Below are 14,492 nucleotides of genomic sequence, written 5' to 3'. Positions count from 1 at the left end.
AAGAAAGAAGAACAAATAAGTGTTATATATAAACTTGTAAGAAGTACATGAAACTTTAAAAAAAATCATAGCAGCCGAAAGTGTCTGCCAAGCTCCGCCCACAGCTTTCTTCTTGTCCAGTTAGCTGTTTTCTTGTATGACAGTTTATCAGTGCCCGTTTAATATTTTTTAGTTAGCTGTTTCAAATTGTACATGCACAAATCAGCATTTGAGAGTAAGAAAACGTATTTAAGAGTCGACCGTGGTTGGAGAAACTTAACATACCACTGCGGAATGGAGATTGCCATAACGCACCCCCATTGATGTCTATGGGGAAAAGAAAGTTATGTTAAAACCTAACACCCTAACATAAACCCCTAGTCTAAATACCCCTAATCAGCCGCCCCTGACATCGCTGACACTAAATAAACCTATTAACCCCTAAACCACCAGCCCCCCACATCGCAACACACTAAATTAAACTATTAACCCCTAATTTTAAATTACATTTACAGTATAACTATCTTTAAATAAATAAAAACTTACCTGTGAAAAAAAACTAAGTTTAAACTATAAAGTAACCTAACATTAAATATAAACTTGTAAGAAGTACATGAAACTTTAAAAAAAATCATAGCAGCCGAAAGTGTCTGCCAAGCTCCGCCCACAGCTTTCTTCTTGTCCAGTTAGCTGTTTTCTTGTATGACAGTTTATCAGTGCCCGTTTAATATTTTTTAGTTAGCTGTTTCAAATTGTACATGCACAAATCAGCATTTGAGAGTAAGAAAACGTATTTAAGAGTCGACCGTGGTTGGAGAAACTTAACATACCACTGCGGAATGGAGATTGCCATAACGCACCCCCATTGATGTCTATGGGGAAAAGAAAGTTATGTTAAAACCTAACACCCTAACATAAACCCCTAGTCTAAATACCCCTAATCAGCCGCCCCTGACATCGCTGACACTAAATAAACCTATTAACCCCTAAACCACCAGCCCCCCACATCGCAACACACTAAATTAAACTATTAACCCCTAATTTTAAATTAAATTTACAGTATAACTATCTTTAAATAAATAAAAACTTACCTGTGAAAAAAAACTAAGTTTAAACTATAAAGTAACCTAACATTACTATTTTAAAACCATAAAATTAATGAAAAATAAAAAAAACTAAATTACAAATTTAAAAAATCCTAACACTACGAGAAAAAAAATTACATTCCAAAAAAATAAAAACTCTAAAACTACAAAAAATAAAAAACTCTAAGATTACAAAAAATAATAAACGAAATTATCCAAAATAATAACAATTAAACCTAATCTAATACCCCTATAAAAACAAAAAAGCCCCCCAAAATAAAAACACCCCCTAATCTAGCAATAAACTACCAATAGCCCTTAAAAGAGCCTTTTGTATGGTATTACCCTGAAGCAATCAGCTTTTTCCTTAAAAAAAATTACAAAGTCCCCCCTAAAAGTAAAACCTCCCACCAACCAACCCCCAAAATAAAAAACCTATGGCCTAGATTTAGAGTTCGGCGTTAGCCGTGAAAACCAGCGTTAGAGGCTCCTAACGCTGGTTTTAGGCTACCGCCGGTATTTGGAGTCACTCAAAATAGGGTCTAACGCTCACTTTTCAGCTGCGACTTTTCCATACCGCAGATCCCCTTACGTCAATTGCGTATCCTATCTTTTCAATGGGATCTTCCTAACGCCGGTATTTAGAGTCGTTTCTGAAGTGAGCGTTAGAGCTCTAACGACAAAACTCCAGCCGCAGGAAAAAAGCAGGAGTTAAGAGCTTTCTGGGCTAACGCCGGTTCATAAAGCTCTTAACTACTGTGCTCTAAAGTACACTAACACCCATAAACTACCTATGCACCCCTAAACCGAGGTCCCCCCACATCGCCGCAACTCGATTAAATTTTTTAACCCCTAATCTGCCGACCGCCACCTACGTTATACTTATGTACCCCTAATCTGCTGCCCCTAACCCCGCCGACCCCTGTATTATATTTATTAACCCCTAACCTGCCCCCCACAACGTCGCCGCAAGCTACTTACAATAATTAACCCCTAATCTGCCGACCGCAAAGCGCCGCCACCTACGTTATCCTTATGTACCCCTAATCTGCTGCCCCTAACACCGCCGACCCCTATATTATATTTATTAACCCCTAATCTGCCCCCCTCAACGTCGCCGACACCTGCCTACACTTATTAACCCATAATCTGCCGAGCGGACCTGAGCGCTACTATAATAAAGTTATTAACCCCTAATCCGCCTCACTAACCCTATCATAAATAGTATTAACCCCTAATCTGCCCTCCCTAACATCGCCGACACCTAACTTCAATTATTAACCCCTAATCTGACGACCGGAGCTCATCGCTACTATAATAAATGGATTAACCCCTAAAGCTAAGTCTAACCCTAACACTAACACCGCCCTAACTTAAATATAATTTAAATCTAACGAAATTAATTAACTCTTATTAAATAAATTATTCCTATTTAAAGCTAAATACTTACCTGTAAAATTAATCCTAATATAGCTACACTATAAATTATAATTATATTGTAGCTATTTTAGGATTAATATTTATTTTACAGGCAACTTTGTAATTATTTTAACCAGGTACAATAGCTATTAAATAGTTAAGAACTATTTAATAGTTACCTAGTTAAAATAATTACAAAATTACCTGTAAAATAAGTCCTAACCTAAGTTATAATTAAACCTAACACTACCCTATCAATAAATTAATTAAATAAAATACCTACAATTACCTACAATAAAACCTAACACTACACTATCAATAAATAAATTAAATACAATTTCTACAAATAACTACAATTACATAAACTAACTAAAGTACAAAAAATAAAAAAGAACTAAGTTACAAAAAATAAAAAAATATTTACAAACATAAGAAAAATATTACAACAATTTTAAACTAATTACACCTACTCTAAGCCCCCTAATAAAATAACAAAGACCCCCAAAATAAAAAAATTCCCTACCCTATTCTAAATTAATAAATTTAAAAGCTCTTTTACCTTACCAGCCCTGAACAGGGCCCTTTGCGGGGCATGCCCCAAGAAATTCAGCTCTTTTGCCTGTAAAAAAAAACATACAATACCCCCCCCCAACATTACAACCCACCACCCACATACCCCTAATCTAACCCAAACCCCCCTTAAATAAACCTAACACTAAGCCCCTGAAGATCATCCTACCTTGTCTTCACCATACCAGGTTCACCGATCGGTCCAGAAGAGCTCCTCCGATGTCCTGATCCAAGCCCAAGCGGGGGGCTGAGAGGTCCATGATCCGGCTGAAGTCTTCATCCAAGCGGGCCAGAAGAGGTCTTCCATCCGATTGAAGTCTTCATCCAAGCGGCATCCATCCGGAGCGAAGCGGCAGCATCCTGAAGACCTCCACCGCGGAACATCCATCCTGGCCGACGACTGAACGACGAATGACGGTTCCTTTAAATGACGTCACCCAAGATGGCGTCCCTCGAATTCCGATTGGCTGATGGGATTCTATCAGCCAATCGGAATTAAGGTAGGAATATTCTGATTGGCTGATGGAATCAGCCAATCAGAATCAAGTTCAATCCGATTGGCTGATCCAATCAGCCAATCAGATTGAGCTCGCATTCTATTGGCTGTTCCGATCAGCCAATAGAATGCGAGCTCTATCTGATTGGCTGATTGGATCAGCCAATCGGATTGAACTTGATTCTGATTGGCTGATTCCATCAGCCAATCAGAATATTCCTACCTTAATTCCGATTGGCTGATAGAATCCTATCAGCCAATCGGAATTCGAGGGACGCCATCTTGGGTGACGTCATTTAAAGGAACCGTCATTCATCGTTCAGTCGTCGGCCAGGATGGATGTTCCGCGGTGGAGGTCTTCAGGATGCTGCCACTTCGCTCCGGATGGATGCCGCTTGGATGAAGACTTCAATCGGATGGAAGACCTCTTCTGGCCCGCTTGGATGAAGACTTCAGCCGGATCATGGACCTCTTCAGCCCCCCGCTTGGGCTTGGATCAGGACATCGGAGGAGCTCTTCTGGACCGATCGGTGAACCTGGTATGGTGAAGACAAGGTAGGATGATCTTCAGGGGCTTAGTGTTAGGTTTATTTAAGGGGGGTTTGGGTTAGATTAGGGGTATGTGGGTGGTGGGTTGTAATGTTGGGGGGGGGTATTGTATGTTTTTTTTACAGGCATAAGAGCTGAATTTCTTGGGGCATGCCCCGCAAAGGGCCCTGTTCAGGGCTGGTAAGGTAAAAGAGCTTTTAAATGTATTAATTTAGAATAGGGTAGGGCATTTTTTTTATTTTGGGGGTCTTTGTTATTTTATTAGGGGGCTTAGAGTAGGTGTAATTAGTTTAAAATTGTTGTAATATTTTTCTTATGTTTGTAAATATTTTTTTATTTTTTGTAACTTAGTTCTTTTTTATTTTTTGTACTTTAGTTAGTTTATGTAATTGTAGTTATTTGTAGAAATTGTATTTAATTTATTTATTGATAGTGTAGTGTTAGGTTTTATTTTAGGTAATTGTAGGTATTTTATTTAATTAATTTATTGATAGGGTAGTGTTAGGTTTAATTATAATTTAGGTTAGGACTTATTTTACAGGTAATTTTGTTATTATTTTAACTAGGTAACTATTAAATAGTTCTTAACTATTTAATAGCTATTGTACCTGGTTAAAATAAATACAAAGTTACCTGTAAAATAAATATAAATCCTAAAATAGCTACAATATAATTATAATTTATAGTGTAGCTATATTAGGATTAATTTTACAGGTAAGTATTTAGCTTTAAATAGGAATAATTTATTTAATAAGAGATAATTAATTTCGTTAGATTTAAATTATATTTAATTTAGGGGGTGTTAGTGTTAGGGTTAGACTTAGCTTTAGGGGTTAATACATTTATTAGAATAGCGGTGAGCTCCGGTCAGCAGATTAGGGGTTAATAATTGAAGTTAGGTGTCGGCGATGTTAGGGAGGGCAGATTAGGGGTTAATACTATTTATGATAGGGTTAGTGAGGCGGATTAGGGGTTAATAACTTTATTATAGTAGCGCTCAGGTCCGCTCGGCAGATTAGGGGTTAATAAGTGTAGGCAGGTGTCGGCGACGTTGAGGGGGCAGATTAGGGGTTAATAAATATAATATAGGGGTCGGCGGTGTTAGGGGCAGCAGATTAGGGGTACATAGGGATAACGTAGGTGGCTGCGCTTTGCGGTCGGCAGATTAGGGGTTAATTATTTAAGTAGCTGGCGGCGACGTTGTGGGGGGCAGGTTAGGGGTTAATAAATATAATATAGGGGTCGGCGGTGTTAGGGGCAGCAGATTAGGGGTACATAGGGATAATGTAAGTTGCGGCGGTTTACGGAGCGGAAGATTAGGGGTTAATAATATAATGCAGGGGTCAGCGATAGCGGGGGCGGCAGATTAGGGGTTAATAAGTGTAAGGTTAGGGGTGTTTAGACTCGGGGTACATGTTAGAGTGTTAGGTGCAGATGTAGGAAGTGTTTCCCCATAGGAAACAATGGGGCTGCGTTAGGAGCTGAACGCTGCTTTTTTGCAGGTGTTAGTTTTTTTTCCAGCTCAAACAGCCCCATTGTTTCCTATGGGGGAATCGTGCACGAGCACGTTTTTGAGGCTGGCCGCGTCCGTAAGCAACTCTGGTATCGAGAGTTGCATTTGCAGTAAAAATGCTCTACGCTCCTTTTTTGGAGCCTAACGCAGCATTTTTTTGAACTCTCGATACCAGAGTTAATTTTATGGTGCGGCCAGAAAAAACCCCGCGTAGCGTTAACAGCCCATCTACCGCCAAACTCCAAATCTAGGCCTATGTCTAAAAATAACCTAAGCTACACAGTGTATGATTATCTTGAGAGGGTCACATAGATCTGGATTACCAGCCAGCTATACTGCACCTTACAGTCTAATCTATCTTTACTACACTCTCATGAGAGTCGATAAATATTTTCCCAAGACCTCGACTGGATTTTCTGAAGGTATGAGTGGCAGGGCAAAAACGGCCGATAAGAAAAACCGCCATGTGGTGGAGATACACGCAAATAGCTCTCCTAAAGTGGACCAATCTATGTCACACCCAGGGGACCACTCTGCCCTGATGCAGGACTTAAAATCTTCTTTTCTACCAAAGATAGATAGTTTATTTTAGTAGTTGCGATGTGGCAGGCTGGCGGTTTAGGGGTTAATAGGTATTATTATTGTCGGGGGCGGCAGATTACGGGTATTTAGACTAGGGGTTTATGTTAGGGTGTTAGGTTTTAACATAACTTTCTTTTCACCATAGACATCAATGGGGGTGCATTACGGCAATCTCCATTCCGCGATCGCAGGTGTTTTTTTCTGACACTTTTCCCCCATTGATGTCTATAGGGGAAAGCGTGCTCGAGCACGTAAAGTCAGGCCTTGGGTTTTGTGTGGTATGGAGCTTATCGCACCATACCGCACAACAAGAGAAGGTTTTTCCGTAACTTTTAATGACAGTGCTATGGAAAGTGCGATAACGCTATTTTTTTGCGTTATTTACGCACCCGGTATAGCGCAAAACTTGTAATCTTGGTGAATGTTTTTAATGTCTACATTATCTGATTTTTCTATATATAAAACATCATTTTATATGATATATACAGTATATAAATCATTATTATTACATTAGTATTTTTAAATAGCATTTAGAGCCTTAACATTAAACAGTGCTTCTTTAAATTGTAGGATTCAGAGTCAAAAGAAGAAGAGTACTTTAAAAATCTTGTAAAGGATAATAAAGAATGGGACTACGGTGTGAGTTACAGCAAAACTGTCTTGAATCACTTCAACATCACAAGCAACACGTTGTCCATATTCCGAAAGGTAAGTCTTAGTCTTGCAGTAAATTGAGTCTTACAACATATTGCAAATACAGTGTAATTTTTTTTCTCAATCTTTGGAACCACTATGTAGTTACAATCTGGAGTGTTTTATATGGTTTGTTTTACAAATACAAATTTGAATACAACATTTAAAAGGGTACAAACATTATACAGAGTAAATTAATTACATAGTAACATAGTAGTTGAGGTTGACAGTAGACATGTGCGTTTTGTTACGTTCTGAATCGAAATTCGGGCGAATCTGCCAAATTTGGAGATTCAATTCGATTTGAATTTCCAAATTACCGTAGCAATGAAACTAAACTAATCTGAATGCATTTGTAATGAATAAATCCGAATTAGTTTGGATTTATTTGTTACATTCGAATGACCATAGACTAATCACAATTCAGTATAAAAATTAAATTTAGTGAGATTTAGTGAGATAGAACAGTGAAATAATTCTGTTTGTGTAACTTGGAGCTATCTGAATCAACATAACACTTACCAAACTTCCGAATTTATGAATAGAATCTGAAATAAATACATTTATTGGAATCCAAATGAATCTGAAACAAATACAATCGAATGTATTCGAATTCGAATCGATCCGAAACGAAATTCTAAAAAATACGAATCGTCTGAAACAAACCGAAACAAATTTTTCCGCTGTGCACATGTCTAGTTGAAAGACAAGTCAATCAAGTTCATCCTATACAGATGCTCAATAAAGAAGCTGCCAGTTGAACTTTTAATATAATTAGAAAGTTGACCAATTTAATACAATCATATCTCTATACCGTTAGGTCCATAAATAATTGTACAGCACTGCCAAATCCCGTCACTCAAAGATCCAAGACCATAGGTAAAATTCCAAAAATCTTTATTCGAGACAAAGTTTAAAATCAAAAAGGGCACGCAACATTGTACCATAAAAGCAACAGAAGAATAGGTAGAGTAAGAGTGCCTTGACCCTCCACAACAGACGCGTTTCATGCCTCTAGGGCACTTGATCACTGATAGATGCTGTAAATAATTGGACACTGACACAAGTTTAGTTATTTTGGCTGTTTATCAAAATAAATTCAAGTTACAGTTAAACAATGAATATGGAATATATAAAGTGCAAGTTCTCAGCTTTAATTTGAGGGAACTCACATCCAAATTGGAGGAAGGGTTTAGGAATTGAAGCTAATGATTAATATGTAGCCCCCTCTTTTTCAAGGGACCTAAAGTTATTGGACATTTGACTCAAATGCTGTTTAATGGACAGGTGTGGGCTATTCCTTTGTTATTTCATCATCAATTATGCAGGAAAAAGGTCTGGAGTTGATTCCAGGTGTAGCATTTGCATTTGGAAGCTGTTGCTGTGAACCCACAACATGTGTTTAAAGAATCCCTCAATGCTAGGAGTGGCCAAATCAAGAGTTTGGTACATTCAGAGAAAAAAGAACGCACTGGTGAGCTCTGCAACATAAAAAAGGCCTGGAAGTGTAAAGATGTAACAGGCGCTTGTAGAAGTTGGAGTAGTTCAAACAACTATAATCACATTAAACCAGTATTTATAAGATCAACTGTGTAAAATCAAATACAAGAGTGAAAGTAAAAAGCAGTAAAGTTTATTTATACACAAGTAAAAATACTAATAAAAAAAATAAAAAAAATATATCCAATATATATGAGAAGTGCGCAATCTCAAAAATAATACTGCTAGGGATATCCACTATATGTCTATAAAAAGCGTAATTACATTAAAAAACAATTGTCCAGAAAAAAGGGAAAAAATTAGATGTTATCGAACATAGTTTTTCCTTGTATCAGTGTATAGCTATAAGGAGTTCAAATGGAGTAGAGTTAGAAGACCTTAGAACCGATTCAGGTCGGTCTCAAATCTGTGATCTCCTACCATTTAGTGGGTATAGAAATCTGCTGATGTACCTTCTGAAGTATATATTAAAGTGTCGTGATTCAAATACCCACATCACTGTTGTCTAAACAAGGGGATTCCTTGTTACGTGGAAAGGGTATTGTAGCTGATCCTCAATTGCTCGGTTAGAGTGGAATCTTTACAAAAGAAGTGCGTCTAGCACTGTACAAGCAACTATCTTCCTGTAGCAGCAGCTCACACGTTTTTTTTGTAATAGATAGTGAGTGAGGGTTAAATAGTGGCAGTATTATTGTCTCTGTTGCAAAAGTAAAACCCCTTCACAACACCCAGCCAAGTGAAGAACACTCTCCAGGAAGTAGGTATATCATTATCCAAGTCTACCATAAAGAGACAACTTTACAAAAGAAAAAACAGATGGTTCACCACAAGGTGCAAACCTTTCATAAGCCTTAAAGAATAGAAAGAGCAGATTAGACTTTGCCAAAAAAATATCTTAAAAACCCAGCCCAGTTCTGAAACAGCATTCTTTGGGCCTATGAAACTGAGATCAATCTGTACCAGAATGATGGGAAGAAAAAAGTTTGGAGAATGCATGGAACGCCTCATGATCCGAGGCATAGTACATCATCTGTAAAACACGGTGGAGGCAGTGAGAGGGCAAGGGCATGCATGGCTTCCAAGTGGCACAGTATCACTAATGTTTATTGATGATGTGACAGAAGGCAGAAGCAGCAGGATGAATTCTGAAGTGTATAGGGATATATTGTATTTTCAGATTCATCAAAATTCAGCAAAGTTGATTGGACGGCGCTTCACTTTACAGATGGGCAATGACCCAAAACATACTGCAAAAGCAACCCAGGAGTTTAAGGCAAAGAAGTGGAATATTCTGTAATGGCCGAGTCAATCACCTGATCTTAACCTGATCGAGCATGCATTTCACTTGCTGAAGACAAAACTAAAGGCAGAAAGACCCACAAACAGGGCAGGATTAAGCCGCAGGGATACTGGGAATAATCCCGGTGGGCCGGCAGCTGGCGGGCCGGCAGGGGCAGCTGCAGTGTGTAGAGAGCAGAGCAGCAAAGCACAGTTGTGAGAGACGTGCACGCTCACAAACCATGCATGCGCCACTTCTAACTCTGTATTTTGCACCAAAGGGCAAGTCAGTGCATAGGGGACCGCATCAGCAACATGTTCACTGGCAGGACTAAGTAATGCACACAGCGGGCTGATAGAGAAGAAGCTGAAGCCGGGCACCAAGAGAGAAGAACGAGGAGGTGGGAATTAGCTCACTATATGGGAAGGACATAGTAAGCGGAGGAACACAAAGAGCAGTCGGAACATAGGGTGTTTATAATAGTTGCAAAATAATTGCTAGGTTTATTGCTTTAATTATTTGGTTGTTCAGTTCTGAGGCCAAAAAGATGAGTTACGTCTGATAAATGCTGTAAAGCAACATTACGAAGTCAAAAGGTGGAGATAATTCTGGAAGGGTTCTTTAAGTATATTCTGGTGCGGGTGAGCCCCGGGGCAGTTGGTTCAACTTCTGGGCATTACTGTGATATTGTCAAGGGTACAAAGAGTGCCGAGTACCACAGTAAGTGACCATGTCTGGCTCTACTCAGGCGGCAGGACATGACACTTGTTAGACTGCTAGTAATGGCTGGGTACTTATTTATAAAGTGGGAATTAGTGCTTCTTTGAAATTGCTTTTCTTATTTTAGTCAGATGTAAATAATGTATATTGGGGGTGGGGCGGAGCCAGCATCCAAAGGATTAGGACGTGCATCTAGGAGGCTCCTGCATTTATGTCAAGTTTATTAAGTTTTTCCTCTGTGGACTAGTCTTTGGACACTGAACTATTGCTAGGAATCTGAAGGGGCTCATGCAGTACTCCTGGCCTGAATGAATAAGGTGATTCTTTTGGACTATCGCTATTTTTAAGGACACAGTGGGCCGCAAACTTCTCTTTCACTATGGAGAAAGGCATTGGCGCCACATTACAGACCCTACTGGCTGAATACGAGCAGCGGATCCTCAAAAGATTTGACGTGCTGCTCACAAAGATTGAAGCAGTGCGTGTAACAAGCAACAGTGTAGGTGAGGAGGGAGAGAAGGCTGTTGGAGGGGGGTCTGGAGCTATGCAGATGAGTGCTGACTTCTGCGTGGGGCCTGATCTCCCTGTGAGTGTGCAACGGCAAGATGAAAGTGCAGGAGGTCTTACCGGGGGTTGTGAAGAGTTGCCCCTGCTGGATCACAATGAGCTAACCCCTGTGAGAGACACCTGTGAGACTGGGGGGCTCCCCTCCGGTGTAGGCAAGATGGCGAGTCAGGCAGATGGGGGCACCTGGAGGTGTTTCCTATTTGTTCCCGTAGGGCCAAGTGTGTATGTGAGAGTGACCGGTCTCCGTGAGCGCGGCACTGCTGAGATGTGTGGATCACTGTCGGCCTTCTTTTGCGGCACTGCCTTGGAGATTTCCTTAACCTGGGGCCTAGATTGGTACAGCGCATGGGGTCGGCCTATGGATACCAACCTTCTTTGGATGACCCTGCAGCGTGAAGGATTTAGGCTCTATAGGATGACCGTAAAACCTGGAGTGGGGTGACATTCTTACTACTGCAGAGGTTACTAAGTACCCACAATACCACCTTGCCTTTTAAAAGTGCTGCTACTTAAAGCCAAGTTCTTGGACTTACTGAATAATTTTATTTTAGTTGCAGCCGAAGAATCTACATTCATGAAGATCATTGTCTGGGACCATGTGGATTTCGGGACTATACCTCCTTGATGTTTCCCCTATGAACAGTATAAATGAGGACTTGCCAATAATAGTACCTAGGTTCAGTGTTTGGTTCCTCAATCCTATTCCAGGTTGTTTATTTGGGGAATTATATATTCAGAGCAGCTTATTGCTGTAAATTTCAGATATTTATTAGTGTGTTATGCATTGCTGTGAACAATATTGCTTTGTTTTACATATTATTGCTGGTCTGTTTACATACCTATACCTTCACAACTAGAACCTGCTGTTTTGGGATTATTGGCTGTGCTATGTTGATAAATTGCTGTAATATAGCTGGTTCAGTACCAATCCTTAGCTTTAATATAACATTAACCCCTATATAACCAAGGGACCTCCCCCTGGGTGTATAGTTACTGACCTCTGGTTAATAGGGTCTAGCCCCGCACACTATAATGATGCTTCCTTTTTCCCTGCATCAATTTCATTGCAGACTGACAACACATAAGTTACCCTGCTGAATTCTTGTACCCCACAGTTTCTTGATATGTTGTTGTAATAGATAAGCAGGTAGCCTAGGTTTCTTATAACCCTGGAATAATTGAAATTGCATAGAGTGTACATAAGAGGATAATCAAAGTTTGTTATATGCTATGTACAGGTTGCCTGCGCCACTCAATGTCATACTTTAATGGTATATTTGTTCTTTGCATGTGTATTCTGTTAAGCAGCTAGGGAGAACTACTTGAGGTCCAGTTGTAGGTGGGAAATTGCGTTTCTCAATGAGCTGTTTTAATACTGCGAGGTTCTCATGTACAATTCCTAGAGGCCCATGAGGGGGCTGTGAGAGCTTAAAATAACAATCTTTCCCTTAGAGTCATTACTATAGGCTTTGCCATCTGACAGTGGCTTCTAAAATTAAAAATTAAGCTTTGGAGATCAAGTCACTTTAACACTTTTGGTACTATATGTCTGACAAATTTGGAGATGCGTGTGACTAGAGGCCCTGGGGGGTCCTATAATACCCCACAAGAGTACAGTGGGAGATTAATTATCCCACCCTATTGCTGTACCCCCCAGCATTTACCCCCTATCTTTATCTAGTTTATTTCCCCTCCCTTTAGGTCAATATTTAGAATCCCTAAACTTCTAAGCTAGGCCTTAGAGTCTTGTTTGTAATTCCCAATTGGGGTCTAGAGGGGCTATATTTCTCAGATGTTTATGATTGATCCCCACCCACGCCACTTCTCTTCTAGCTAATATACTTTAGGAGACTAAGGGAGGTCCTGGTAACTTCACTGCCCCCTATCACTAAGTTTCATTATGTAACTACTCAAATATATTTTCAGTCCTGGGGTGGTACCACATATATAGCCTAGCCAATAACATGGGTGAAGTAGTTTCAAGTTTCAGTTATCCTGATATGGTGCCCCTCCTGGCACTTGTTCTTCAATGGATGTTGTTGATTTTAAAAATTTTTACTTCTGCATAAGTTGTCTAACCTATTATTGTACATAATTGATTATTTGCCCTCATCTGTTTCTACAGCTTTTCGGGCAATTCTGAGGCCCTGGCAGGCATAGGAGGTGCGCTTGTCCATTATAGACCCAAGAGTGGTCTAGCGCATATAAAACCCTCAGTTTAGTGAGTTGCTTTATTTGAGGTCCAAAAGTGGCCTCTATTGTTTATGAGGGACAAACTTAGAAGGTAGCTTTTCAGTTTGCTCTCCATATTTTTGTATATGTATATTGAACCAAGTGATGTTTGTATTTCCAGTAGTAGTCAGATGCAAGAGGATGTGTTTCTTTTGTTTTTCATTTCTTTTCTCTAGTCTCCTGACTTTATATATTACTCTGTGTAATCAAGCAAACTGTTTATTTGTAAATCTTTTACCCTCAATAAAAAAATATTTAAAAAAAAAAAATAAAAAAAAAAGAATTGTTTAATTATATCTGTAAAAAAAATAAAAAAAATAAAAATAAAAAAAAATAATGTATATTGTGTGGCAGCAAGTTATGTGAGTACTTACATATTTTACCATAATGGGTATTTGGCATCTGTTAAAGGGACAGTAGAGTTGATTTGCAGGTGCAGCATGCTGTATTAAAGAAATAGTTTGTAGGTGCATTTTATTCTGAAGTGGGTTTAATGGTAGTTTTATTTTACTAACGTAAGTATTGCTGCCTTTTGCTACTTTGTAAATAAAAATTGTACATAATAGAATCAGCTTTTTTGCACACCCACTGGAATTCTCAGAACAAATGTGTTTTCAAATTGACATTTGCCCACCAACCTTCCCCCTCTCACTTCTATTAAAAAAATATATATTAATTTGTGTTTTCTGCCCTTAACATTGTGTGTTCTAATCTCCTACCGGTCCCAGTCATTTGGTCAGCGACAGCGTAGTGTTATTGATTAGCTGCATGCCAAAGTAAGGGGGGGGGGGCTGGTCTTCTGACATTTCCAGGGCCAGTCTGGTTTCCCAGTCCGGCCCTGCCCACAAACAACAACTGAAGACAGCTGCAGTAAAGGCCGGCCTGGCAAAGCATCACAAAGGAGGAAACCCAGCGTTTGGTGATGCCCATGCCTTCCAGACTTCAAGCATAGAAAGGATTCTCGAAATATTAAAAATGAACATTTTATTTATGATTGTGTTAATTTGTCCAATTACATTTGAGCCCCTGAAATAAAAGGACTGTGCATGAAAACTGTTGCAGTTCCTAAATGTTTCATACAATATTTTTCTTCAACCCCTTGAATTAAAGATGAAAGACTGCACTTCAATTGCATTTTGGTTGCAATTATTTACAGACCTAACTGTATATATATATATATATATATATATATACACATATATATATATACACACACATATATATATATATATATATATATATATATATATATATATATACACAACACACAGAGAAAACCCAGCACTCACTTACAAGCTCTCAGCTAAG

The 14,492-nt window shown here is 39.1% G+C and overlaps 1 protein-coding gene across 1 annotated transcript in view; it reads left to right on the top strand.

Annotated features, from left to right (window-relative positions):
* The window catches only part of ERP27 (endoplasmic reticulum protein 27), a 128,791-nt gene that overhangs the window by 44,819 nt on the left and 69,480 nt on the right, over positions 1–14,492 (top strand). The window contains exon 3 of the mRNA XM_053689003.1: positions 6,764–6,901. Coding sequence (XP_053544978.1) covers positions 6,764–6,901 — 138 coding nt within the window. The remainder of the gene's footprint in view (positions 1–6,763; positions 6,902–14,492) is intronic.

The sequence above is a fragment of the Bombina bombina genome, chromosome 7, assembly GCF_027579735.1.
Source record: "Bombina bombina isolate aBomBom1 chromosome 7, aBomBom1.pri, whole genome shotgun sequence".
In the NCBI taxonomy this organism is placed as follows: Eukaryota; Metazoa; Chordata; class Amphibia; order Anura; family Bombinatoridae; genus Bombina; species Bombina bombina.
Note: the sequence above shows the minus strand (reverse complement) of the source record. Positions and strands in the feature narration are given on the sequence as shown.